Genomic DNA, 27,556 nt, shown 5'->3' with positions numbered 1-27,556 from the left:
GGGAGGGTCTGGCTGTGAGGCACTGCTCTGTCCAGGGGGGCAGAGAGCCTCCTACAGACTCCCAGTGGCAGGGCGACAAGTCTGTCTGGAGAGGGACCCTGGTCAGCAATCCCACCATCTGTCACAGGTTCCCAAGCCTCCATACACCAAGGCAGCCCCTGATCCTTTAGCCTCAGATGTGGACTAAGAAGCAGGGAGCTGAATTAACATAGCACTTCTCTCCTCTTCTACAACCCCTCTTCCCTCCTCAAGAGGCTCTGCAGCCAAATCCCTGTCCCCTGGATCAGAGGAACGTGGTGACAAAATGAGAGCAGAGTGCCAATCTGCCAGTCACACTTGGCCGAGAATTTTCATCATATCCCTTCTCCCCCGTCCCTCTGCTCAAGAGCTTTCTCACCTCCTCCCTGAATACCCCTGGTGACTCTGCCCTGAATCCCTGGGGAAATGGAAACAGGTGCGGCGGGCTTCAGGTAAGCTCCCGGCATCGCCCTGCCCCTTGGGTGCTCTGCTTTCCAGCCTGGAGTTTGATCCCGCTTGTCCTGGCCACATGGGCGTGAGGGCCTCTTGCCTTTGGAAAAGGTGCAACTTCCCACCCCTCAGACTGGGTCCTTGAGCACCCACAGAGCACTGTTTTATTTTTCAAAAATATCTGGCTTGTATTTCTTTTTATAATTGTCACTCCAGCTGTACATAAACAGTTCTGTCCTAATTTTTTATTTCTTTCCTGAGTTATAAATTCAGGTGACTGGCAGTGCCAGAGGAGTCAGAATGGCTGCCTCTAATGCTGAGGATCTGAGTGGTCTATGCCCCTGGGCTGCAGGAAAATTCGGTGCCATATGGCATCTTCCTTTAAAAAAAGACAGTATGATTCATGGTAGGTTTTGCCAAGGCAAGCAATAAATAAATAACAACAAGAAAACTGCATTTTCCTTCAGTTGCTCATTATCAATTCGATGTGGACCGGGTATATGGTGCACTGAGCTTCAGCTAAAACAGAAGAAGTAGCCTATAAAGACTTCAAAAGAAAGTTTCTGGAATATTAGGAGGCAGAAAACACTAAACGGACTATTGAGATTGGGTAAATATATTCAATTCTCAACCTGCTCAAGAAGAGATACCATTTTGCAAAAGGGATCATTTAATCATTTACTTCTCTCAAAATCAAACAGAACCAATGTTCTTTCAAAATACTTTTAAGCTGTAACAGTTAGATTTTGTGGAGCATTGGTGCTGTGGAAGAGCAATCCACGAGGAACCAGGTGGTCTGCACTGTTTTCTTCATTGCAGAGCAGCTATTGAGTGACTACCAGGTGCTGCTCTGGGTACTTGGTACGAGGCATAAATCAAAGCCCCATGGAACTTGCCTTCTAGCATTGTGAGGTCTCTCCCCAGTTTCTCAAACTAATCAGGGCAATTAGTCTTATTTAACTATTATGGGACTTCAGAAATCAAAACAAAACAAAAGAAAAGGAAGTACAGTAACACAAAAATGAGACTCACGGTCCCACCTCTTTACAAAATGTGCACTCTGTAATCGCAGCACATTTGTAAAGACGTGATGTCAGATTTGGGGGGAATGAGACATATTCCTTGCTGTTACATTCACATGGGCATGTAGATAAGGGTGATTGTCATTCCTAATATACACCTGGAGACAGGAGATCCTCAAGTCAGGCACGATCAGTTACTACTCTTCATTTTTACTCTGCAGATAAAGACCATGAGGTCACTTAGGTTAGCAGTTTTCCTGGCAAGGACCCATGGCTTCTTGGCAGTTAACCTGGACACGCACACCCAGGTCCCTTCGTTTCACTTCTGGCAATGGGTGCTGGTTCTTGGATTTCTCTTGCTCATTCTCCTATGGACTGGCACATTCGTAGTGAACAGCAAAGTGCTGGGGCCAAACTAAGAATTTCAGAGAGGAGACAACGTGAAGCTTGCAGCATGCATTTCAGAAGCTCTGTGTTACGAAGTTTCTCGTACTCTGTTAAGGAAAAGTGGCCAGTGAGATGGACGGCTGCACATGTCCCTTACCCGCCTGGGATGGAGGCCTGAAGGTGCAGTCCTGATTCTGGGAATCCAGCATGCACTGACTCATGTATAAACACTTCAACTTGTCACATCCCAGTGACAGGACAGGGGCAGTGCTGAGAGGCACATCCTCTCCTATAAAATCCCACCCATTCCTGACACCCAGGAAGCACTCAAGGGCCCAGAAGCCAGGCCAGTGGTCACAAGGCTGAATGACGCTGCTTTGATTGACAGATCTTTCAGTGGCCAAAGGTGTCTAGATGGACATATGCAAATTAATATGTAACAGCTGCCACATTCAGTCTATCCCAGGAAAGAAGTCCATACCAATGATATCTTTTTCTGACCACCAAATATAAATACCCAGTGTCTCTACATTTCTGAATGACAGGGAATGCAAATTTTCATTTTAGCTGCTATAGCCAAATAGAGTTTCTTGAGCTTTTTTTTTTGTGTGTGTATTTTGTTTTTTATTTGGGGGAGGGGCATTAGATTATGCAAAGTGGAAATACTGGCAGTTCAGCTTTTTTGGCTGCATGACATTTCTAAATGGGCATATCTTTGAACACTGAACAACAAAATTCAAATAAACAGGCAAAAATTACCTGCAATAGCAATTCTTTTTTCTTCTTCACGTACATAAACACAAAGTCAATCAGGCGAGTAACAGCTGAGATGGAACCTATGGCGGGAGCTACAGGAGAAGCTGGTGTGAGCCCCTCCTCCAGGCCCCCTGACGCGCTCTCACAGCTCGCTGCATTTGTGATCAGTGTCCCAAAATGTCTGGAGAAAAAACCTGCCCTGAAGTACAGCTGTCTCTTTCCCTCTTGACTTGCACAGAGTTTACCACATATTCAGCCTATATGATAACTTCATAGCTACATGAAATTTGCATGAAAGGATAAAAAACATTCCATTTTTATATACACCTTTCAGCTAGAAAGATTCATAAATGCTGCCTGAAGATTTAAACTTTGGCTGATTACAATTTATGAAATTTGCAAACTACTTGAATTGATTCCATCAAAAAAGAAATTAAATCTTGATGCCTAGCAAACTTCGTCAGATAAATAAAATGTGATGTTTAAATAGAATTAAAACAGCAATATAAATTTTAAAAAATACTTTAAGAGTAAATCATATCACTTGTGTAAGTTGTTAAGTAAATGCCTCGTAATCATAAAAATGCTTTTGATCATTTATATCTTAGCTTCTGCTAGATATGTAGAAAAACAGATGAAGACAGAAATATGATTTCTGTTGAAAAGAGGGAATATGACATATTCTGTGACTTCTTCCCTTTAGCTGGCATGGTTCCAGTGGGTACTTTTCTGAGTCAGAAGTTGCACAAACTCAAATTTAAAGGACACAGGTACGAAGCACCCACTGACTGCTGATGGCATGTCACTAATCCAGTAAAGCTATGGAGTGTGAGTGTTGTGAAAATAAATAAGGAAAGGAAATTAAATCTGGGTCAAATGGCAAATTTTGGAACTTACTTTATCACTGTTCAAGCACCAGAACTTCAAGTTTTACATAAGAGCTGCCTCTTGGCTCTGATATTACAACAGTCCTAATATTCACAGATCTGTTTTGTACTTCAACTCTTTTCAAGCCCTGCCCAGCTTACTTTAAAAAAAACCTTTCTGAATTATGACTATGAGGCTGACGTTTCTCACCTGGACTAATGTGGCTGAATTCTCTCTTTCCCTCTCTGTCTGTCTGTCTCACACACAGACACACACATGGACACACACACACTCACAAAACTGTGAGTTCTTTGAAAAGTAGTGTCACTGCACAATTCATCTTTCAATATCCCCTGTCCAACAAGGGGCCCACCCTGTGTTCAGGTGCTCAGTGACAAGAGGTGGAATGGATGAATGAATGAATGAATGAACCAACAAATGGCTCAGTGGTGATGGCTGAGCCATCCCACGCCCACTACCAACAGCGGCAGCCACTTCTGATAACCCGCTCGTCTACAGCCTGCTTCTGAGTCTCAAGGAGGGAATGAGCAGGGGAGTGCTGTCTGCTCAGGGTCCTGGGCTGCTTTAGGTGCAGTGCAGGCACCACCTATGTGATGATTTCAGGGAGTATCACAGAGGCCCCTGGTTTAAGAAGTAATAGGCCGTTTCCCCACCATTTCACTTATGGCTGAAATGCCTTTGACCTGCTATATTTCATTCCATTGTTAGTGGTGATTATCAGCAGCAGGGGTCAGGAGGGTGGCCCCGTGACTTAGAGCTGATACCTGCTAAGGTATAAATAGCTGATGTACCCATTTTCTAAGAGTAGATTTTCATTTATAAGAATGACAAATAATAGGGGTCTCTGGACATCTAAAGTTAATATGTACAAGGAAAAAAGATACAGGAAGGGTCTGAGACCATCTCAGAATTTGCTAAAGAGTGGCATAATCTTGTATTGTTATTGCTAATGAATTCAGGAAGAAATTATAAACTTAAATTTATAATCATAAATGCTTTATGACACATTTGAATCATTTCCCAGACCTAAAATAGAACCAATTTTCTTTGAGCCTGGTCACCCAGTGGTCTCGGGATTTTTAGCACAAAGGATGCCTTCAGACATCCCCTACCTACAAACAATTGGCTGTTCAGCTGCAACTGGAAATGGCTTTCATCTGAAATCTCCCTGGAGACCCTCGGGAGGCTGTCCACCTGCAGTGAGGTCTCCTTGAGGTTCCTCTCGGCCCGGACGTAGTGCCACTGGTTGTCATTCAGAAGAGCAGGAGACTGGGCTATGAGCTCTATAGGGCCAGTCCCCACATCGATGGCAAACATGATCTCAGAAGGAGCTGAAACCAGGAAGGGAGATGGTAGAGATAAAGGCGTTGTCAGTGCATTTAGGGCACAAGCGTGTCCTGACGACAGGTGCACACCACTGTGAGTCAGCCACTGTGCTCAGAGGCCTGCGGCTGAAATCACCATCAGTAGTAATAACTCCCAAATGCCAAGCCTCAAGCTCTTTCCTTGGCCCAGCTGGTACCATTGTAGAATACAGGAAATAGGATGGGAACCAGGGTCACTGATGACCATCTGGTCAACATGCATCAGGGCCAAGGTTCTGGGTTTTGGGGGTTATTCTAGCTTCAAATGTGCCCTCCTCAAAGTACGTAGATACTGGGTTAGCTAGGCAGCTCAGCTCCTGCAGGGAGAAGACTCATGCTGTGCAAGCCCAGTGTTCTCTTCTGTGATGTTCCACTAACATGTGACTCAAGCCTTCATGCTACTTCAGTGACCTTGGTATTCTATTTTACTTAAGGAGACGCAGAAGGTTGAAGTGCTTTGTGAGGAAATGTAAGCACAAGGGCAGTACCTGGGCCTCACACAGGCCCCACCCCACCCTGATGCTGGGCTACTGCTATGACTCTTTCTGCTGTTAAAGGATCTGCATATCCTACAACCCAGGGTCAGCCAGTCAGGGGTAAGAATACCTATGGTGGAGATGATGGTGGTAGTGGGGATAATGGTGGTGGTGATGATGGTGGTGGTGGTAGTGGTGTAGGTGTTGTTGTTGAAGGTGTTGTTGTTGAAGGTGGTGGTGGTGTTGAAATGAAGGTGGTGATGAAGGTGGTGGTGGTGGTGAAGATGGTAGTGGTGTAGGTGGTGGTGAAGGTGGTGGTGGTGATGACAGTGGTGGTGTAGGTGGTAGTGAAGGTGGTGGTAGTAAAGGTGGTGGTGGTGGTGAATGTGGTAGTAAAGGTGGTGGTGGTGATGGTGGTGGGGGTGAAGGTTTTGGTGAAGGTGGTGATAGTGGTGAAGACGGTGGTGTTGATGGTGAAGGTTTTGGTGAAGGTGGTGGTGGTGATAGTGGTGTTGATGGTGAAGGTGGTGGTGGTGATGTGGCCATTAAGACTGAGACAAGTGGCAGCACGTAGGTGCTATGAACTCTGCTGATCACTGTACTGAGCACCGACATAGATTCTCTCAGTTTACTCCTCAGAATGACCGTGGGAGAAAGGCCTCATGTTTATTCTCATTTTGTGGGTGAGAAAACGAAAATTGAGAGATGTATCCACAATTCGCCCGTGTTCCACATAGTAAGTAGAATACAACTTGAAAAGTAGAATTTTTCACCATTTTTCTCTATTTAGTATATCTTCCTGTATTTACCATTATTAGCTAAGAGTCTTCCAAACCTGAAGGATGTAAGAGGTGAACTTGAAACTGGGTCTGAGGAGATGGCAGCCCCCTTTCAGGATGTGGACCTTCGCACGCTGGGCTGTCCCTTCCCTCTCAGCTCTTGTGGCAGCCCCGCCCCTCAGCCCCAGTCAGGATGCATCTCCCTGACAAAGTTGTCGCCTGCCATTATCAGTGACACCAGAGGCCAAACAGAACCCTGAATACCCCCTCCCAACTCAGCCTAAATAAACCCTAACACAAAGCCATCCTCAGTATAAGGAGGCCCTCAGATGTTCAGATGTGAAATTTCAAGTAACTGAGAGCTTGAATTGTCTTACATTCCAGCAAACCCGAGGCCCGACACACAGGAGAGATGATCAGGCAGAGGCCCTAAATAAAAATGGGGTGTGAGAGCATAGACTCTGGGGTCACTATGACCTAAGGCAAGTTTTCTATCTTGGCACCTCTCAGTTGTCTCATCTGTGAAATGGAAATAAAACAGTGCCTATCTGTCAGGTTGTTTATGACTTAATCCTGAGGAAGTTCTTGGAACTGTGCCTGGCGCACAGGATGTTCTCAATGAGTGGCAGTGGGTGTTACTGTCCCCGTGGTGGCACGGTTCACCAGCCCAGGTACATTGGCCTTGGATCATAAACCCACTCACTAAAGGAAACAGAATTTAAAGAATGAATCGAGCTCAGCAATTAAAAGATTAAATAAGAGTGAAGTTGGCTCTTTGAGCCACTTCCTGTTTCTTATCCGGGTCACTGATGCCGTCTTGCAGCCCTGCACATCTTGAGATCAAATAAACACTTTCGTGAGGATGACTGGAACCTAAATTTACTTCTCTCTGTTGAACACAGGCAAAGGTCGGTGAGAAATGGAGGGGAGGGAAGCTAAAGGTTTTGCCAAAAGCCTCTCTGCAAGGCTGGTCTTGTAGATGTCACGTTCTCTGCAGACAGCACGTCTTTGTGGAGGGCTTTCTGCCCCACTGTGCCCACGGCCCCCTGCTACCCCCACCTCCATGCTAGGTCGCCTGTCTGTGCTCATCGCTGCTCAAACATTATCCCCTTGTTGTGTAATGATCTGTTTGTGGTCTGTCTGCCCAGCTAGTCTGTAAACTCTAGAGGACACCTCATCTACTGGACACCCAGAACCTAGCACCAGGCCTTGCACACAGGAAGCACTCATCAGATCAAAGGTTCATTCATTAAAATGTTACACTGCACATACCAAATGCAATTTTGCAATTTTTTGTGAATTATTTTTAGTTTTATACCAAGATACAGGTTTCTTGGAAAATATTTTAAAATTATTACTATTTAACTTTATTCAAGTCACTATTAAAGACCTACTTTGCTCAGCCCATTCTTCCTAAGGCTGGGGTAGAATCAGCGAAATGCAAAGATAAACTAATGTTTATTGAGTGCTTAAAACAAGCTAGCACTCTGCTAAGAATGTTTCATTATTCAAGTCACTTAAGTCTTACTATAATCTTCTGAGACAGGTAATATTTCACAGAGGAAGTGAGTCACAGACAGCTGCTAAGTTGCTACAGCCCAGGTGCTGTGTCTCTGGAGCTCACCATTAAATCCACTTTTTTTGTGACAGAACCTTCATCCCCAAAATACGTGTAATCTCTCTGGGCAGTTAAACCTAGAATATATAATTTCAGGTGATTAGAAAGAACTGAGCGAAAAAAAAATGTTAAGGAAATGGATATTATGTCCAGCTTGACTAGTGACTTTATGGATGGGACAAATATAAGCTAGCTCCCATTTGCTAGCGGGATGGACACAACCCAACAGCCCTGGATGGGGAAGCTGAACTCTGTGCTGTGGCAGAATCAGCTCTTTTGTAAATCTACCCTCTGGCCTTTCCTTCCCCCAACTGTCTGGAAAAGATCTTCTCTCATTCTTTACTCCTTCAGGACTCAAGACACAGCTGAGGGCACCTTAGCCTTTCAGTGGGCTTTTGATGAGCCAGGCCCTGTGACAGGCACCAAGAATGCAGAGATGGAGGAGAAAATGGGCTCATGGTGCACTTTTGAGAAGACTGACAAAGAAGGGATGTGTTAGGTAGAGGAAATTGCCATGACCACAGCATAGCATCTTCCACCTATTTCTGGAAGATGTGAAGAAGCCTTCTAAGGACAGGCTCCAAATAATGTTCTTCCTTCCTTGAAATTTGACTCCATCTCTCCGTCCCTAACTCCTACCCCATATTCAGCATGTGAGACAGCTCAGAGACCATTTATGGAATAAGAAAGTTGCAAGGCCTTACTGCAGTCACTTAACCTCTCTGACTTCCCATGTATTTGTCAGTCAAATGATAAGTAAGAACTAAGTGAAATATCATTAAGCTTTTTTGGATACATGGACTCTTCAAGGGTCTGATGGCAGCTGTGATTCCTATCTCTAGATGAAAAGCACACATACTTCTGCTTAAAAATCTCAAGGACTTCCTGAATGTTCTATACCTTGAAACATGGAGGGAAATAATTCTATTTTAAGTTCTAACTTTCTTGGTTCTTAAGGTAGTTTTGCAAAGCAGGTGGGGGTTACTCTAAGGAACAGAGAGGCAGTTCGAGTTCTGCATCCTCAGTTTTACTAGCTGTGTGACTCTGGGTGTATTGCTTTCCCTCCCTGGGCTCATGCTGTCATCTGCATATTGGACTATGAGTTGACAATGAAAACTAGAGTATAATATCTTGATGATTGTAGATAGGATTGTTTGAAAATGAAATGAAATTATGAATGTAAAGCATTTAGTACAGTGTCTAATCAGAGTAAACACTCAATAATTTAGTATAAATGTTATTATTAGTATTATGTCTACTATTCTATGAGGACCTGAGGATTATACTGCACATTAACATTGCATTTGGTAATATTCTTGATATGATTACCACTGAAAATGAGAATTCTGTTCTTAATCTCTATCTCATATACATTCATTATACATACATCCATATATATATATATGGCTAGCAGAATATGCTACCCCAATATATGTCACTTTAGCATAAGGATAATTTTGACTGAAGGCAATTGAGAAGATGCAGAGACAAGGAAAGTCCCCTGCCCTCCCCTCCCCTTATTTGTCTAACAGCAGGACATACACTTCCAGAGATGTCCCTCTCCTGCTCCCTGTGAAGAAGGCAGAAGTTAATCACCTGAAGACAGCTTCGACGGTGTCGGCCTGAAGACAGCACAGAGGAATCGACATACAGAATCTCAGTGACTAGCCTTTATCTCTGACACTGGAAACCCAAAACTGCTTTCCTTTTTCCTATTACTTTTCTCCATAAATGTATTATTCTCTGTTGAAGATGCTATCTAAGCTGGAGTTCCAGGCCATCTCTTTGAGTTAGTCATTTTTATCTGGGTATCTCCCATGTATATGCAAGTTCTATGTGTTAATAAACTTCTGTTTCTTTGACTCTTGTTAACCTGTATTTTATTACAGTATATCAGCCAAGAATTTGGATGGAAGATTATTTTCCCCTCCTGCAGGCTTTAAGGAAAGCTGCCCCTCTCCCTGACCAGGCATAAGCATGGACCCTAGCAGAGAAAAACCGTAACCTTTACTTTCATGGCCAGAGGTATTGGTCTATTGCTGGGACAGCTGCCAAAGAGATGATTTTTTTATCAGCTGAAACACAGCTCTGTTTTGAGGGAGAGCTAGTGTTAGACCAAAGTAGATATCTAGGAGTCAGAGCAAGGAGAGAAATAAAGTAGAAACATTAAACTGCTGAATCCAACCAGAAATCAAGTGTTGCACCAATTTTGGATTTAGTCACATTCTGTAGAATGAGTGAATTCCCATCCTTCAGTCTATCAATCTGAAAGTTTTCTTTTAATTGCAGCCAAATACATCTGACTGGCCATTCTGCACAAATAAGCACTGAAGGGATGAAGAATTTGCTAACAATTAGAATTTGAGGGACAGAAATTTGAATCCACAGTGGGTTGTAAATAATAGGCTCTTTCCAAGGCCATCCTGACTCTCAACAGCCATTTCCTTCTGCTCCCTGTCGTCCACTCCTAAATATCTACTTCTATGTCACAGCCATTGTGAAATAATTGTCAAAATGACTTTTATTTCTCAGTCTCATTTGAAACACATCTGCTATGACTTGAGGACCTAGTGAAATATCTTGCTTTTCATAGAATGTAGGCTCATCTCAAGGCTAGAAAATTGAAATGTCTTAGTTGGAAATGACCCAGAAGAAACTAGTTTGAAAATTTTGTGAAAATTCCTTTTCCCTGTCCAACAATTTGGATATATCAATTTTGGAAGATTCTGCTCAGAAAGTTATAGAGGAACATTTCTTGGGGATGGGAGAAAAACCTAGCCTAAGTTACATCTGTTTAAAGGCCATTTCCTTTCTAAGTAGCTAATTTGTACAGGTATCTCACTATGAACCCTTCAGGGTAAAAATTCCATCTGCAGGAAAGGAATAGGATAAGTGTAGCAGTTAATATGAAATGCGAACTCCCCTCTAAGTTTTTTTTTTCTTTTAAATAATAATAACAAAATAAAATACTTCAGAAAATATGAGCCTTTATATTTAAAAAATTTTTACATAAAATCTTCCTATTTTGAAAGCATATGTTTTCTGATCTGGTGAAAAAGTGTAATTTTATCAATAGACTTAAAATTTCATCACATTCAATACCACCTGCATTTCAAACGTTTTTGTACAACCGAAAGGACAAAATGTTGTACCAGAAAGTACAAACAAATTGGACATTGAAATGTAATTAACACTAAATCATCACTCATTACCTGTGATAATATGCCATGATATTTGCATCTGCTGTAATGAATCAAAAGGCCTTGGGGCTTGATTTTTATTAAATTTACATTGAGTTTGTTATATCCGTGTTAGGAAATGGTTGGTACTCAGCACCACATTTTCAGAGCCCTGCCAAGTTAGGTATGAGGGATCTTACTCCACACGAAAGCCACAAGAACTTCCTCCCATTAATTCTCTAAATGGTTGGAGGAAAAGGAGGTTAAAACTCCCAATTAAAGAGACCTCCTTCCTTGTATGTATTGTGCTGTAGCAGCAAAAGAAACACTTAGCCCCTTGGTGATTAGCAAGAGACTGGTACAAACACCTCAGCCATCTCCCCCAGCCAGCACTTTGGTCTTTTTATGGAGTTCTCAAATTTCTGAGTTTCTCCTGCTAAGACATTACTTATGCTTCAAGGGTATTTCACGCAGTCACATCATTATTGTAATATGGCCAATTGCCTTAGCCAAACTATAGTAAACATTCAGACACAGATAAATTAAATCCCTAACGGTGAGCAGGAACCTTTATGGTCATGGATATAATGAGGGCAAGATGCTGGGGGCATCCACGCTGTGTGTAAGAAATAAGGGGTACAGTGTATGCAGAGAATTGGAAAAAAGGCAACACAGAGTAGATCTGTTTGTTATTATGACCATGTACCAGTAATTCTAAACAATGTCAGTAATAAAACATTCCTCCATCACAAAAACCTTTGTTGGTCTAATTCTAACAAATGCTGATGTTGGTATTAATTTTAATAATGTATTTATAAGCTACAAATAGTACATTTTATTGCTTGTCACTTAATATATATTCTATTGAAGAGGGAAGTTAATACAGAGAACTCCATATACACCAGAATATGCAGCTCATATGTTTGTTTTAAAGAGTAAAAACTCAAGTCTGATTTTTCATTGTTACAATTTACTGTGCTATGATTGTTTAATCTACTGTTGAAATGGATGGATATATAGTACCACAGGGGCTGTGGACACAAATTGCTCCCAAAGAGAGCTCAAGTGCTTCTACACCCTTAGGAAGTCCATGAAGTTTTAGCTAAAAGAATAATAATTTATGATGAATTTTCCACTGAAAATATTTGGTTTTGTTTGTTTTTTATTGCAGGGACATTTGAAAGTAGCCAGATTAATACTGAAAAATATTCATGGGAAGTGTTGCAATTTCTATAATTTATTGTAAAATGGAATTTCTATGAATCTCTACCAAAATCATCATGTTTAAAATTTTTCCTAAAATTTATATACCTGGTGCATAAAGTGAAAAGTTATTTTAAATTTAAAATTAACAAACTGATTTAAACTTAATAATAATATCCTAATAAGAACACATTGACAAACCTGATTATACTCTCTTTGAACATGAACATGAGAGGAAAGTCAATTTTGATAAAATCATTCACAAATTGCAGAAGTGAAGACTAAGGAACAGAAATTAAAATGCTGTAACTGTTACTTGAACAAATCAATATGTAGGTAATGTTTCTCCCTCTGTAAAAAAATCAGTTAATGTAATTAAAAAGTATTTTATTATACTGTCTTTGTTTTCCTGTACTAACATTTTTTTATTGACATGATTACATATAAAAGTTCAATAATAGAACGTTTCACCACGTGTATTTCTATTATTTTTTCATTTAACTTGATGATTATTCCTTAGTATAACTTGCATAGATAGATAGGATATTAAAAATGATTCACGTCCTGGCATCAAATTCATTAGAGGCAACACCGTTCCGGTGAAGTTGGGGACAAACAATGGGGATTCTGACTGGGTAGTTACATGGCCCTGGTAGTGAGAAATAAGTCAGGAAATGACTTTCAAAGCAAATTCCATAAAGAAGTCGACCCAAAATATGAATTGAATGCATCACAGAATAGAATCCATGGGAACAGCAATGGAAAAGTTCTGTGATGTGGATGCTCAAAGTCACAGATAGAAAATACCGACGGCTCAGATAAAGGAGGCTGAATAAGTGTCTACAGGAATTTGGCAATACACTTGTTTGAAATCAGAATGGCTAACTACATACTGATGGGAAATAACAACACAGAAAGCATTAGCAGAGCCAGAAATTACCATTCTAATTCCACAGATTCCAGGGAGATTCATTTGCCAGCTCAAACAGGCATTAGTTGTTGATGGCAGAGAGAAGTTATATGCACTGTTGGCCAGTTACATAAAATTCATAAATGAGGGCACTTACAGCTTATTTCAAGTCGGATGAAGTCTTTAATGCCGAGGTTTTCTAGGAAAACTCCAGATAAAGCTGTGGTTTTAAAAAAGAAGGAAATATCAACACTCATTTCCGCATGGAAGGTAGGGAAGTGGAGGTAAGAGGCTTCTGTAGAAAATGATACTGCTTTCCAGAAGTGTCTTGCGAATGAAAACGTCATTCAGCACGGTTCACTGTGGCACAATGGGGCGCAGCAAGACACTGGGCATGCAGGTAGATTTCAAGACTAGAGGACTCTGCAGGGAAAAAGGGATGGGGTGATAAAAACCGCTTGTGCTTATGCAGTGCAGACAGAAAGCTTCTTTCACTTTAGTACTCACGGTCACCATAGCAACGCAAGGGACCGATTCTCCAAGCAGCTTCTGAGTTTGATCTGTTGGTACCCATGATAACTATCTGAGTGACGGGCAAGTGGTCTCTGAAGGAAAGCAAGCCAGTATCATTTGTCCTGCAAAACAAAGTTCAGAAAAAAGAGAACAGGTGAATAATGTAAGGATTCCTTACCAAGACTCATCTTTTCAAAAGCAATTGAGGTGTATTGCATCAGAGAGGCAGTGACAGAGGGCCTCTCATCTCAGGAGTGTGTGTGGAAGGCTGGGATGCCTATTAGAAGACCCACAGCCGGCTTCCAAAGTCACGGAGATTCTGCAGCATTCCCAAGTCTGTCCGAAGATGTGGACATTCAGAGCTTGGGCTTCCTGGGGAAGCTAGGAGCGACCCCCCACCCGGCCTGGGCAGGGCTGGCGGCCAGTATCCAACGCCTGCCTTTCCACAGAGACCAGCGATCTCTATAACTGCCTTGAAAGTGGCTTCATGAAATCCCACTCGAAATCCCTCCAAGGGCTTGTTTCGGGCCCCTGCCAACAGGCTTTCATCAGCCTAGGGTGTTTCTTATCACCTTTTAACTCTAGGAAAGAGCAAATCTTTAGAGTTAAGGGTTGGTAGTCTCTCCTTTTGTTCTGTTCTAGAGATCTTGGCAGTTAAGAACTCAAGCTCTGTTTGTGTTAGTCATGCAAATAAGGAACTGGTGAGTCATCCTTTGGCAAGAAAGTTAAAAATGAACAAGGTCAAGCTATTGCTCTTTCCCTCTAACTTGTGTTTTGGGGGTCATGGTACACTGTTTAATTGAGGAACAGAAGATAGGTAAGAAACTGGGGTTGAAGGAATAACTATTTTGAGACAGAAATACACTGACGATAAGTATATATTTTTTCCCACACAACACCCCTATGCAGTGGGTGCCTTTACTTCCATTCAAAAATGAGGAACCCAAGGCTCAGAGATTCCAGGTAACACCTAGTCACATACTCGGTATCTCTTCTATGCCTGAATTAACACGAGTTCCGGGAACACATGTTCATCTGAGCTTAGCTGAACTAGATGAGGTGGTCTGAGAACCACATGCATGTCCTCCAGCCCCCAGAGCCTCAGTGAGGCACAGGACAGGGTACCCTGACTGTACAGGGGACCTGGGAGACCACCTCCATGCCCCCTGCACAGGGCACAGTGCACGAGGTAATGATTTTATGACAAGAGCAAAAAAGAGCAGATTGTTATTGACTCTCTACAGTCACCAAGATGTCAATAAAATGCTCAAAAACACTCAAAATCGACACTATATTTCATTATCATTTACAGATTGTTTACAAACCTGCATTTAGAGGTAAGGAAAATACTATCCCAAATTATTAATGGCAAGAACCACGTAGTGTGATGAAGTGTTTTAAGGACAATTATAGAAGCACAGAAATTTTTCTGGATTGTTGGTCCCCAGCTCCTGGCTTGGGCAAATTACTTTATTTCTGAGATTCCCCAGTGTTCCCTGTTTGAGAGTGGGGATATTGTCTATAGGACAGAGTTAGAGAGAGGATTAAATTAGAGGACACAGCCACCTAGCCTGGCGTCTGAACTGCGGTAACTGTTTGGAGATGGTAGCGGGAACGTTCCTCTTAGTTCTCATCTGTGCCCCGGACCCACTGTGCAGGGTCAGGCAAGTTGTCCCATTTTTCCAGGTGCCCAGCTATGGCTCTGTATTACAGATCACATACTACAAGGAGCATGGTGGGAATTTAAATGTTAAGATTTGGCATCCAGCTCATGAGATTTGGGGAAAAAAACTTAGCAATCATCTTGGTTATAAATAGATCAAATATTCACCTGCACATATACCCCTATAGGTCTATTAACCAAAAATGTAAATAAATGTACTATCATCTATAATTTGAGTGCTTGAATTAAGAGGTCCTTTAAAGTATCTGAAATAAGACTTTTGTTTCTATTTTAAAGTACAACTATGAGTGTCACATAGACACAGAACAAAATTTGAGTCTTCACTTTCCAATATCTTCTCAGAGATTTCAAAGCAAATTCTGAGTTGCCAAAGTAGAATAAAGACCAAACCAATATTCTGTCTTCAAGAAATTCTGTATTGCTATAGGATTTTATTTCTCTCCATTTTTCACTTCCAAGGTGAAACTAGTGGATTCTGAGGTGTGTCCATCAGTGCTGAGTCCTGCTCCCCTTACACACTCTGGCATCTTGTCTATCAGTTTGATGCCCTTGTGTCAAAGTTGGAATATACAAACAGCACTCTAGGAACTAAAATCTTTTCCAAATAATGAGAAAAAAGCCTTCATATTTAGTTTGATAATGCAAGGGACATTGCCAAAAGTATTTTTTATCTGAAACAAAAAAAAAAAGAGAAAAAAATCTGCTCTTCAAAGTTATTTAATACAATAGAAACAGATACAGACTGAAATGCATACAGGAACCAGGCAACTAATAAAAATGAGAAAAGCCAGGTCTGTTAGGTGATAAATGGAACCTGACACACAGCCTTTAGTGCCGGGGGAAAGAGGGCGACTGAAAGAGGAGACAGGGGAGAGGGGTAGCGAGGAGGTATTCTGCCTGAAGGAGGAAGTGATACCCTTTAGCAATAGATAATTGTGCTGTTTATGAATGTGAGACCAGTAGGCCAGATGGAATATTAATGCAAAATTCTCCACTTTTAAATTTTGGCAATGGATTTGAATTTCTTTTAAAAAGTGCAATGGGAACAGCACCCCACAAGCCAGCATAATGCAGGTGAAGGCCGTGCAGCCCACACAGGTGGCCGAGGCATCAGGGGGACTTTGCATATGCATGTTCGTTCTTAAGGTCACATTAAGAATAAGACTGTATTTAACTCAGTCTGTGAGTGACAGGCACGACTCCGACTCTTCAGGGCACTGATGGCTCAGTCGTTTGGAGGCAGGGTGGTGGCAGTGGGGTTTAGCTATAAGAAAATGTGCCATGTAACAGAGGCACCTCCTGACAGGCTGGGAGTCTTCAGCTGTAGGTTTGACTCCCCACATGTTAACTTGTTCCACTTCCCTTTGTTTGAATGCGCCTCCTCGAGTGCAAACACTTCACAGACTTCGCACCTTGAGAACATGCCAGGGTCTTGCTGAAGGCAGAGGGCACAGGACTGGGCACCCACAAACTCTTCCCTTACACGTTTACCAACAGTCACTCAGTTTACTTCTATTGTGGGCAGGCCCACCCATTACATCTAGATTTTACTGGGAAGCTGTCAGAGGGGGGCCCCATTTGGGGGAGAGGTGCTGTCATGGTTCTTTTCTTATTTCATCTAGAGTTTGATGGCTGAATGATAGATTGCTCTGGTGTGCTAATTACCTTATTTATTTGGTTATATATACATATATGTACGTGTGTACTTTTCTTAAATTACCTTTTGTAAGGCGATGTTGCCTCTTGCAGTTTATTTAGGATGCTATAAAAATAGAGAAAATGATAATAAAAATGATGACTAGCAAATTCTGGGATCTAAATGCATGACACATCTGCGAGCTGCACAAGTTACTGCTAACTCAGCCCGTACTCCCCAGAGATGGATATCCTTTTTGTAGTAAAATAGAAACTTGAACCCAGAGAGGCTGAATGCTTCATAAGTGACAAGTCCAGGATTTGATCATCCCATTACATAACTAAATATTACTTGGGGGTAAACTGCATTTCACATCCAGAAAATGTGGGTGCTGCCTCAGAAGTAGCCAGAGTTGTGTTTGGTTACACATGCATACGCTATTTTCACTAAAATCCTACAAGATCTACTTGTCAGAGAGACAGAACCATTTCTTCTCCTCCTCTTCCTCCATCTCTTTTGTCTTAATGACCAAGTCTGTACACTTTGAAACACAGCACAGAGACACAGGGGCTTGTGTGTACACTTAGCCAGAGTGCTGACGGCCCTCGGGAGCATGAGGCGCGGTGGGAATGGCTGAGGAGGAGCACCATTCCCAGGGGCTTGTCGGCGCTGTCCTCATCTGGCCGAGGGCCCCGGCACGTTTGGAGCAAAAGGAGAAGAGGCGTCACTGATGTGTCCCTGGTGGCCGAGTTCTGACTCTAGTGTGCCCTGCATGTCCTTTCAGCAAGGCCCCCCCTCAGGAGGGGACCGTTTCACACCACAGAGTCAGGAAAGCCAGTCCAGAACTGGTTCCGCTGGGAGCTATGTCATGTCCAAGTCCCTTCAGCAATGTGGCCCCTACTATCAAAACAGAAAGATGGATGATTTTACAGTTCTATACTAGGAAGGTATACAATATAAATAACAATTTTCAAAGTTGAATAAAATATAAAGCAAGACTCAAGTGTTCATTGCAATATTTTCTCTAATCGTGAAAATTCATCCACAAGTAGAATGCCATACAGGACTGGCAGAATAAGTTATAACCACACTAGGGAATGCTCTGCAGACACTACAGTGGGCAGGATGGACTCATTTTCATGCTTATTTGATGATGCCAAGTAAAAGCTCTCCAAAACACCATTTACGTGGAAAAGGCAAGTTGCAGAATAATATGTTTAATATGATCTTGCATTTGGTAAAAAGTGTAAAAGGCTCCATATCAGCAAATATGGAATATGCATAGGAAGATATTTGTATGTGGAAACAGCCTACATGCCAACTACTCTTTCTAGGTTAAGGTGTCACAAAGTAGTGGTGAAGGAGGAATTTCTACTTTTTTGTTTAAATACTTCTGAAATATTGGAAATTTTTATTTCCAATATTGGAAATTTATATTCCAATAAGAATATAATAGAATATACTAATTTTGTAATAAAAAAACCCTAAAATTAAAAAAAATCAGGAAAAGTATTACCCTTATACATCATTCAATATAGACACCAAAATTTAGTTGGCCAGGCTGAAAACTGTAAGCAAACTTCCAGAGTGGACAAAGAGGTCAGAGGTTCATCTACTTTGGATCTGAGCAAACATTACTGCTAGGTGAGTAATGCTGGGCACTTAGAGATAAATGGGGCAGATTAAAACAGAAGCCAAAGGCATGGCATTTTTAAGTGGAATTATATTATCTCAGGGTTCATTAAAAGTCCAAATCAAAACATTGTATAAAATATAGTATCTAAATGCAAACTCTTGATCTTGATATTGACTTTGAGTTGATCTATTTCTGATACTTACAGTTCTGCAAATACCCATGTGATGTGATTCCACAGACAATTTAGAGGTAGTGTATTTGTACAGCTTGACAGCTAACTGATGGGAGGCTCAGTCTAATCTTCAATTGTTTCCTATAAGCACAAGAGGAGTATTTCATAGTCATATTTTGTTTTCTGGAACAAACTGCTTATTGCAGGCATTGTCCCAATCTATGCTAGAATGGTGGCATCACAGAATAACAAACAAAAAACACTCCTTACTGGCACCCCTGGCAAACTGTCAGCTGTTTCACTGCATCTGAAATTCTGTATGATAAAGATGTGAGGTGGTGGACTTGAATTCTCAACCTCTGGCCACAAGTTCTTTTGCCCATTTTTGTATTGTTCCTTCTTTTCTTGAGCGGTGATGCTTTCTGTTCTCTCCAGCCAGATGTACCTCAAAACATTCTACCTGAAAACAATGTGGAACCCAGCTATGGGGTCGTTAGTGTACAAGTCAGGAGCAAGTTGCCCCAGGCTATACACTTTAAGTGAAGAGTCTGTGAAGAAAAGAGCAGACTACAGCTGGCAAGTGTTGGGCATATATGGCCATGGCCGGGCAGAGAGCATGGGCAGGCAGGAATGTCCCCTCTGCTCATGCTGCCATTCAGTCACTCAGCAGATAATGCCCGAGGACCCACCATGTGCCAAGCATCCTTCTCTCTGACACGAGGTGCTCATTCTGCTTGTACTGCTGGTGCCTGTGGGGATTCGGGGGCTGGAGGAGTCAAAGCCCAGTAAATCCTTCATAACTTCTGACTTGGAGCAAAGGCACTTCCAGAACTCAGTAAGCATGAAATAGCTCATCAACAGATTCATGAATAATAGAGTTAAACCAGTGCAGGCTGCTCTGTATTATTTGCGATAAGAGATAGAGCCCTGGTGCCCTGAAGTGGTCCTTGCCTTTCTCTTGGGATCCCAGACCCCAGCCCCATCCTGAGACACTACCAAGAAGAGGCATCCTCTCTGCACCACGTCTGGGAATCTCAGAAGGAGAGGCTTTGAGGGAAGGAGACCTGCAAGATCAAAGAACAGCCTATGTTTAGAAAGAGCAAAGCCCTAAACCCTTGGGTGTATCCACCATCCTCCTCCTAAAGGCAACTGCCTCAAATCTCACAGAAAGAGGTGGAGGGCCTTGTGTAGGCCAAGGGCCTGGAACTAGACATGTATTTACCAAAGAGAAAAGGTAACCCTTGGAGTGGAGTCAGCATTTCTCACTCCTCACAGATGGCTGGGAGCAATCAATCTACAACAGAAGTCCAGCTTAAATTTAGGGTAAACATTTTGTATGAGATCATAAAAGATGGGTAACAGCTAACAACCAAGTGCACACAGCTAATCCTAGAATGATCAAGACCTGACCCACCAAAAGATGGAGAGGTAAAAATATGTGCAACAGAAGTAGTTCGCCCATTGTTCATTCATGGATTCAGTGCTATTAAATAGTTTCTCTGTGGCACAGAAGTCCAATCAAGAGCTAAAGAGTGGTTTGAAGCTCCAGGATTCCATATAATAATAAAAAGAAATCCTCTAAAAATATACTACTCCTTAAGAAAAAGAATGATAGGTTTCCTTTTTGGTTGATCAAATGACCAGAATTGAAACCTATTCCAGTTTCTCATCCTATTTTGTGCCGTATCTCTTTACACAAGAGAGTCTTAATGGTGGGTGGCAAAGAACAGAGTTACTAAAAATCAAGTACAAATGTCTACATTCCTTATGAATAAATAAAAGTTCTACTGTTAAGTAAGAGAACTTTACTTTATTTTCTACCCAGTTACATGGATAAGAAAACTCCTTCAGATGGGTCACCACCAAGATGCACCTTTTGGACCACCCCCCTGCCTCCTCCAAACTGCCGCCTCCACCGTCCCTGCATCCCACTTGCATCCCTATGTCTGGATGGCTGGCACTGGCCACACAGCCCCGCACTGCCCTGTGCTGTCTCCAGGCTGGAGCTGCCACCAGCTTTCTATCTGACTCTCAGGAGTCTGTGGGTCTGGGGCAGGATGGTGGAAACAGCCAGCTGAGGGGCTCCCTTAGGTTGAATCATTCCTTCAAGACAAGTTCCTTTGCCAACAATCGCTAACTGCAGAACTGTTATTCATTACAAGTTTCTCATTTCTTTTTCTTTTTCTTCCTGTTTATTTCTTTGGCTGGGATGGAAACCCCAGGAGAAGTCAGTCTGCAGCACACCTGGGCCGCATGTCGGGCTGAGGCTTCCCTGCACCCTCGGAAGGGTCTTTGGTGCGCACAATCTACTTCTTTAATCCCTCCACCTACCTCCACCCGCTGAGCCGCGGGACTCTGACCACACCTGCGGCTCCTTTTCCTCAGTCTCTTGGTCTCTCTGATGTATGGTAGCAAAGCCCTCAGGTACAGGTTTGTCAGAACAGAATAAACTATAACCAGTGACCAGGAGGCTGGAAGCCGGCCGAGCCTCTCTAGCAGCCTGACGCGGCGACAGGAGGTGCGTGCGGCCGGGGTGTGAGTTGGGAGCCCCCGAGAGCAGGGATCTGGCCGCCTCCCAGGATGCCCTGATCGCATCCCCGCCCGAGCAGCCCCTCCGATGCCCCCAGCGAGAGCCACCTTGCCCTCTGCTAGGATCTGCATCTGCCACTGAAGTCGTGTGACTTCAAGCCACTTACTATCTAAGAGCCTCAGTTTCCTCTTCTTGGGAAAGGAAATAAGACCAACCTTGAGGGTTGTTGGTTTGAAGACATGAGATACAGTATAAGAAAGACTAAGAACACTTCAGTAAATGGCAGGGAATGTTTAAGTGACAATATGATCTAGGAGGTATAATATATATATAATATACATATATTATTAAATGTATTTAATTATATATTAAACTGCTGTCTGCTACATGCTATGCTGGCCCAAACCCGTTTTATGATTGACTTTACCAAGAGCAGAAACGAGGGAATTTTACAAGGTAAATGCATATTTGCAGTTTCTTAGGAGTCCAGAACACCAGTGTTAATTGCCTGAAACGCTGGGAATATGTGGGAAGCCAGCTTGACCGCACGTGAGCCGAGAACACGGGTGGAAGAATACTGAGAAGCGTCAGCAACTATATTCTACCTGCGGCAGCTTTTGAACTTCTCCCTTCAGCTGAAAATCACAGAGTTGAACAGATACACCGAATGCATTTCCACAAGGCTCTGCCAGTCTCACGTCTGAGACTATGTTCTGTGTCCCCAATACTCGCCACAGACAGAGCTGACCGGTCCTCTCATGTCCGAGGAGCATCGTCATCTGGATCTGACCGGGCCCTCGTCCCACCTCATCCCCGTAGGTTCCCCACACAAACACTGCAAGAACCACACCGACATACTTGTGTTTAGGGGAAGGAGTGGTTTCTGTGATATGCCACCTGTCCCCGTCCCAGCACGTGGTGGCCCCCTACCTGCACTGCTCAGCCGCTAGCTACATCTTCTGGTCCTTCCAAGTCGACCTACCACTTTCCGTGAAATCTAACTACACCAGCTCATATCCACCCCAGGTCTGGGCACATCTGTGCTTATTTCAATTGCCAGATTAATCATGCTGATAAGCTTCCTGTCCACTCTGTGTGTTCCTCAAGGGCAGGATTTGTGCCCTAGGCTCTGTGCAGCAGACACCCTGACTGGCACAGAGCGGGCCCTCACAGGCACAGGATCAATGAGTGAAGGCTGGAGGACTAGCACCTACAGTGGCCTCTGTGACACTTTTCCCAGAGTCATTCATGACCGTCTATGTCACATCCTGAGACAATGCTGAAATCCATAAGAATTAAACCAGAATCTCAGCCCCTGTTCCCTCATGAGCATGGCAGAAGGAACAGCCCGATCGCACCTGCATTTTGCCCTGGGTGAGGTCGGTATCCTTACAAAGGGAGGCTCAGATTGTTTATTTTGAACCTTGGTAGGTTGGTTGAACAAAACTTTGTATCTAAAACTAAAGGCAGGTGCCGCACAGGTGCCCTAACGGAGGCGGCCTGCCCAGGGAGCAGCAGCTCACGGGCTTTTCCTGGCTCCAGAGGAACAGGGCTGTGAGGCGCGGAGTCCCTGTGCTGACGGAGGGGTGATGACACTGGCCGAGGGAAAGGGCAGTTTGGGGAGCTCCTGAGCGCAGCCCAGCTGATGAAGCCACGTCAGCATATGGGGGTTCAAAGGTCAGTGAGCCAGTGGGCATGTCAGAGGAAGGAGACGCCGGAATCGGAGAGGAGGAGAAGACGGGGTGGGGGGAGGTCCTGGAGGGGAGCGTGTAGAAGTTCGGACACGATGGTCTGATTCTCCACCTCTAACGGGTGCAGTGCCCCCCACCACACCCCCTCGTGTGCGGCTGAAGTCCCGGCCCTGGCCCCTTGTTCCCTGGGAAGGGGAGACACTGAGGCCGTGGTTAGTATGGGAGGGAGAATGAAAACAGTGAGCAAGCATCAATAATTCATTCAGTCAGAAAGGGAACGAGCATGGCAGGTAATCGGGAGAAACCTCCCCTGTCCACTCAGGCTGTATATTCTCCTTGCCACCTCAGTTCCTCTGCTCACACACAACTACATTAAGGTGTTTCTATACAAGCCTATAAATCCATGAAGGTTAATGCTATGCATAGTGAAGAGCAATTAAAGAATTTAAAATAAGGGAAAAGAGTGACTCTCAGCCACTGGTTACAGAGGATTCTGAATGTTTTCCAGGGCACAAAACCATTTACGTTGCACACACATCTCCCAGATTGTGAAGCTGCTGTGCATGATCACCCATTCTCCTCAAAGTTCTAAATTTATCCACTCAGCTAAGTAAGACTGAGTCCCTATTTTACAAGGAGTAGGTCTTGAGGGATACAGTGTTTTGAGGAAGATACAGGCTCCATCTGAAGCAGGTGTCCTGTGTCCAGGTGTCCGTGATGCTCAGACCGAGGTCCCTGCCAGCCTAAGGAGTGGGAAGGTCCCTCTGCCACCAGTCCCCTTTGCCCACTCTGATCACCGTGAGGTTTGGGGGTGAGGCATCCTGCTTCGTGGTAACTGGCCCTGTGCATTCTGATAGAACCTGATGGAGCCAGATGGTTCCCCGCTGACCTGAGCTTTTAACTCAACCTTAAATTTCATTTGGGAGAGGAGTATATGCTGTTATCAATCTGAACAGTGAAGGAAAATTACTTAAAATAAATTTCAACTGGATTGAGTGCAGTAGGAGATAGGAATTGTTAATCACAACGGAGCAGAATTTGATGACGCAGGAATGATTACAAAGCCAACCCAAGAATGCCTTCAGTTTAGTTAAAAGAGAAGTGGAGGCAGAGATGTTCTGTGCATATTTTCATAATCAATACAGTGAGATGGAAGTAAGTCAGCTGAGGACAAAGGAAAAGTAGATGTTAGGGGCACAGGACCTACAAACACAACTGTATCTTACACAAGTAATTTGGTGTGGTGGAGTAAGATGGACTCCGGTCCAGCTATACTGAAGCTCAAATGCTGGACTGGCTGCTTAATAGATGTGTGGCACCTTGGGAAAATTATTTAACATCTCTGTGATACACGTTCCTCAAACTTAAGATGCAAAAAATGAGAAAACTATAAGGAATTACCGCTTGTCATGAGGATTAAATGCATCCTTGGTAAATACAAATTCCCTTTTCTGTACTTTTGTTGGAAGTAACAGGGGAGGTGGTGACAAAACATTCCTGGGAAATGGGGAATGAAAACAGTCTGTGTAAATGCATGTTCCTACCTCCCCTCTCTCCTGAAACCTGTATCCCACACATTTCAGAAATACTCTCTAAATCACAAAGCTCCATATAATAATTCAGTCTTTTTTAACAGAATGCTGAGAATATAGGGACTTGATGATGTGGCATGTGTTGCCACAAACCTCAGTAATGGCCCTAAAGCCCTGACACTGGCAATTTTCAGTTACAAACAATCACAGTCATTAGGGAGCCCTAGTTCACGGTGAATTTCCCCCTGCCTTTTCCCTGGAGGGAAAAGTATGCACCCATTAATGTGTGTCCTGCATGCCTGCAGGAAGATCCTGACCCCCATTACCATCCATCCTTATCAGAGCCACAGCTGCACAAGTGTCCCACGTCCAGGCAACTCTGGTCCAGGCCGCATCCACACTGCTGAGCTCCAGCGGGGGCACCTGTCCAGGAAGGGTGCCTCTCACCAGACCACCCGACCCACCAGCTGAACGGCACTCCATCTGCAAGACAGGGTGTTGCACAGGTCAGAGTAGGGCACACTGGGAACAGCACACAGGGTGTGCACAAGCCAAGAAGCAAAGACTGTGAATAATGCTCAGATAGATATGGATATAGATTAGACATAGATGGATATAGATCATAGATGTGCATATACATATAGACATAGATAGATACGTAGATGTGCACATACATATAGCTATAGATATACATATGGATATAGATTAGCTAGAGATATACATGTAGATATAGATTATATAGACTACAGATGTGCATATACATAGATATACATATAGGTGTACATATAGATTAGCTATAGATATACATGTAGACATAGGTTAAAGATAAAGATATATCCTGCCACCCTCCCTCCCTCCCTCCCTTCCTTCCCTATTTCCTTTCTTCTTGACTGTCCTTGCTTTCTTTCTGTCTCTCTGTGCATATATATCTATATATGCAGGTATACGTATTGTATATGTACATATTTACATATCTAAACAGACATATATATGGGTAGATATATATATACACACATGAACATATAAACAACACTTGAATGAAAAGTATTTATATAGTAGGATATTGATCAGTCACCATATTCAGAGACAGGCTCACAGACTTAAATGCTTACCAAACTACACAAAGACAGTTGGGTAAATTGGGAAAGATTTTGGACCAAAACAAGTTAATATGTGCATACAAAAGTTAGTTTCCCTTTAAAACTACCAATGAAAATGCAACAGTATGAGGGCCAGCGTTAGCCCGACCGTAGCCCCAGCTCCTGGTAGACTAGGAGGACGGCCGGACCCTAAGGCACGGGGAAGGACTTGGTTCAGAGAGGAGGGCAGCCTGACCTGCCTCCCATTTGTTTCTGCCATGACAAAGACTAGCCCCAGGGCTACCATATCTTCTGAATTGACTAATTAAGACACACATCTAAAATTCAAATATTTGGAGGCAAAATTAAGGGCCAAAGAAATCCTCTTGAACACAGTATCTGACCACACAGATCTGGTGTCCAGCCTCTGACTTCTGGTCACATAATCCCGACTCTTCAAGGCTTGGCCTTGTCAATTTCTTTCTCTGCAAAGTTTAGTCAATTTTGTTGTAGATTTCTTATATTGTTGGGAATATTTCAGTAGATGAAGATTATTAGTCAGGGGGTGATAATATCCCCAATACAACAGGAGTAGGCAGACATGGAGATGCTCTCTCTCATCAGGCTGAATGGACTTAGTCCCAGTTTCCCTTTGGAAATTGCTGTCCTGTCCTTGTTTAGCACACAACAGGCATTTAATATGTGTTTATTTGAAAAATGAAATAAGTATTTATTAGAGGCCATTTTTTATAAGGAGAATAAGAGCTGTCTCACTATGCCATCAGGTTGGAATTTTGCCTAGACAAGATTTAATTTTGCATGCAACTCCTGATTTACAAACATATCCTTTACAAATTATTCATGTGAACACAAATAGCAACAACTTCCTCTGAATTGCTCTCACTGCTGCTGTCCTTATCAGAGTCACTGAGGCAGGAAGGGTGAGAAATGACAGTACGGAGCTTTCAGGTCTGCAGGTCATGAGTAAAACATGGGGCAGATACTACAAAAAGCAAGAATCTTAGGGGAGCTGGGCCAGGGGCACACCCACCCCATCAAACTACTCTTCACTCTGCCAAACATGTTTCAAGCCTCTTTATTAGCTTCTAAGCTAGAATTCCAGTCAGATTTGTCTGATAACCAGTGTCTTCTTTTTTAAAGAATAATTCTATATGGTATAAATCCGTTTTCCCTAGTTTCTAACAGCTATGAGTCACTGCACACTCGTTCAAATGAATTGCTTTCTTTCTAAATCCTGGCCCAGAAAAGCTCCCCTCAAGGGGCCTTGAGGGTGGGTGGGTTTCTGCAGAGCAAGAGGCACTCTCGAGCCTGGGGTGGGCTTAGCTGAACTTTCCCAGGGTGTGTGTCCAGGCAACACAAGGGCAAAATAGTGTGGATTCTAATATGCTTGCTAATGTTGGTTTTGGGTCCAAAAAATGGAAAGAAATCTCTCCACCTCTCCCCATGCCCCCAGCACTGCCCAGCTCCCCCACCCAACCTAGAATCCAGACCGAATAGTAAAGCCAGAGGCCATCATGGATTCCTTCTGTGTACGAGCTGAACTGGGCTGTGATCTTACTAATAGTGTCGGTTTTAATGGTACGAGTTCTGAACGACCCATTTGTGTACACTTCTGGGCCAAACGCTGCCTTTAGGAGCACCACCAATTCTTACTCGCAGTCCTAAGCTCCTAGGAGTCCCGCCGGCAGCCCAAGCCTTTGCCTTGTTTTGGACCCAGCAGTGTCCGGAACCACTGAGCCTTGGGTCTGTCCCTGCATGTCAGCCAGTTAGCACAAAGGATGCAAGTGGTTTTAACGGTTTGAGTCTCAGTGAGCAAGGAGAAAGGGAGAAAGGAGCGAGGTCACAGACGCCCACGGGCAGGGGCGCAAGCAGGAGCATCGCTGCTGGGCGGGCCTCTCAGGGTCCTGCCTGTGCTTCCTCCCCTGGGGAGTCCTGGCTGAGAACTGAGGAAACCAAGGACCAAAACGGTGACGGGTTTGCCTGAATTCAGGATGGATGATGTCATCAGGAAG

The 27,556-nt window shown here is 43.4% G+C and overlaps 1 protein-coding gene across 11 annotated transcripts in view; it reads right to left on the bottom strand.

Annotated features, from left to right (window-relative positions):
* The window catches only part of LOC140845159 (contactin-associated protein-like 5), a 99,828-nt gene that overhangs the window by 20,223 nt on the left and 52,049 nt on the right, over window positions 1-27,556 (bottom strand). The window contains exons 2-7 of one of the 11 annotated variants that reach the window (XM_073218900.1): window positions 24,771-24,927; window positions 18,962-19,755; window positions 18,723-18,832; window positions 16,968-17,783; window positions 13,558-13,685; window positions 13,211-13,473 (exon numbers count right to left, since the gene is read on the bottom strand). In XM_073218900.1, coding sequence (XP_073075001.1) covers window positions 19,595-19,755; window positions 24,771-24,927 — 318 coding nt within the window. In that variant the 3' untranslated portion in view covers window positions 13,211-13,473; window positions 13,558-13,685; window positions 16,968-17,783; window positions 18,723-18,832; window positions 18,962-19,594. The other 10 variants (XM_073218901.1, XM_073218907.1, XR_012123878.1 and 7 more) reach the window with 10 other exon arrangements.

Source organism: Manis javanica, chromosome 12 (genome assembly GCF_040802235.1).
Source record: "Manis javanica isolate MJ-LG chromosome 12, MJ_LKY, whole genome shotgun sequence".
In the NCBI taxonomy this organism is placed as follows: Eukaryota; Metazoa; Chordata; class Mammalia; order Pholidota; family Manidae; genus Manis; species Manis javanica.
Note: the sequence above shows the minus strand (reverse complement) of the source record. Positions and strands in the feature narration are given on the sequence as shown.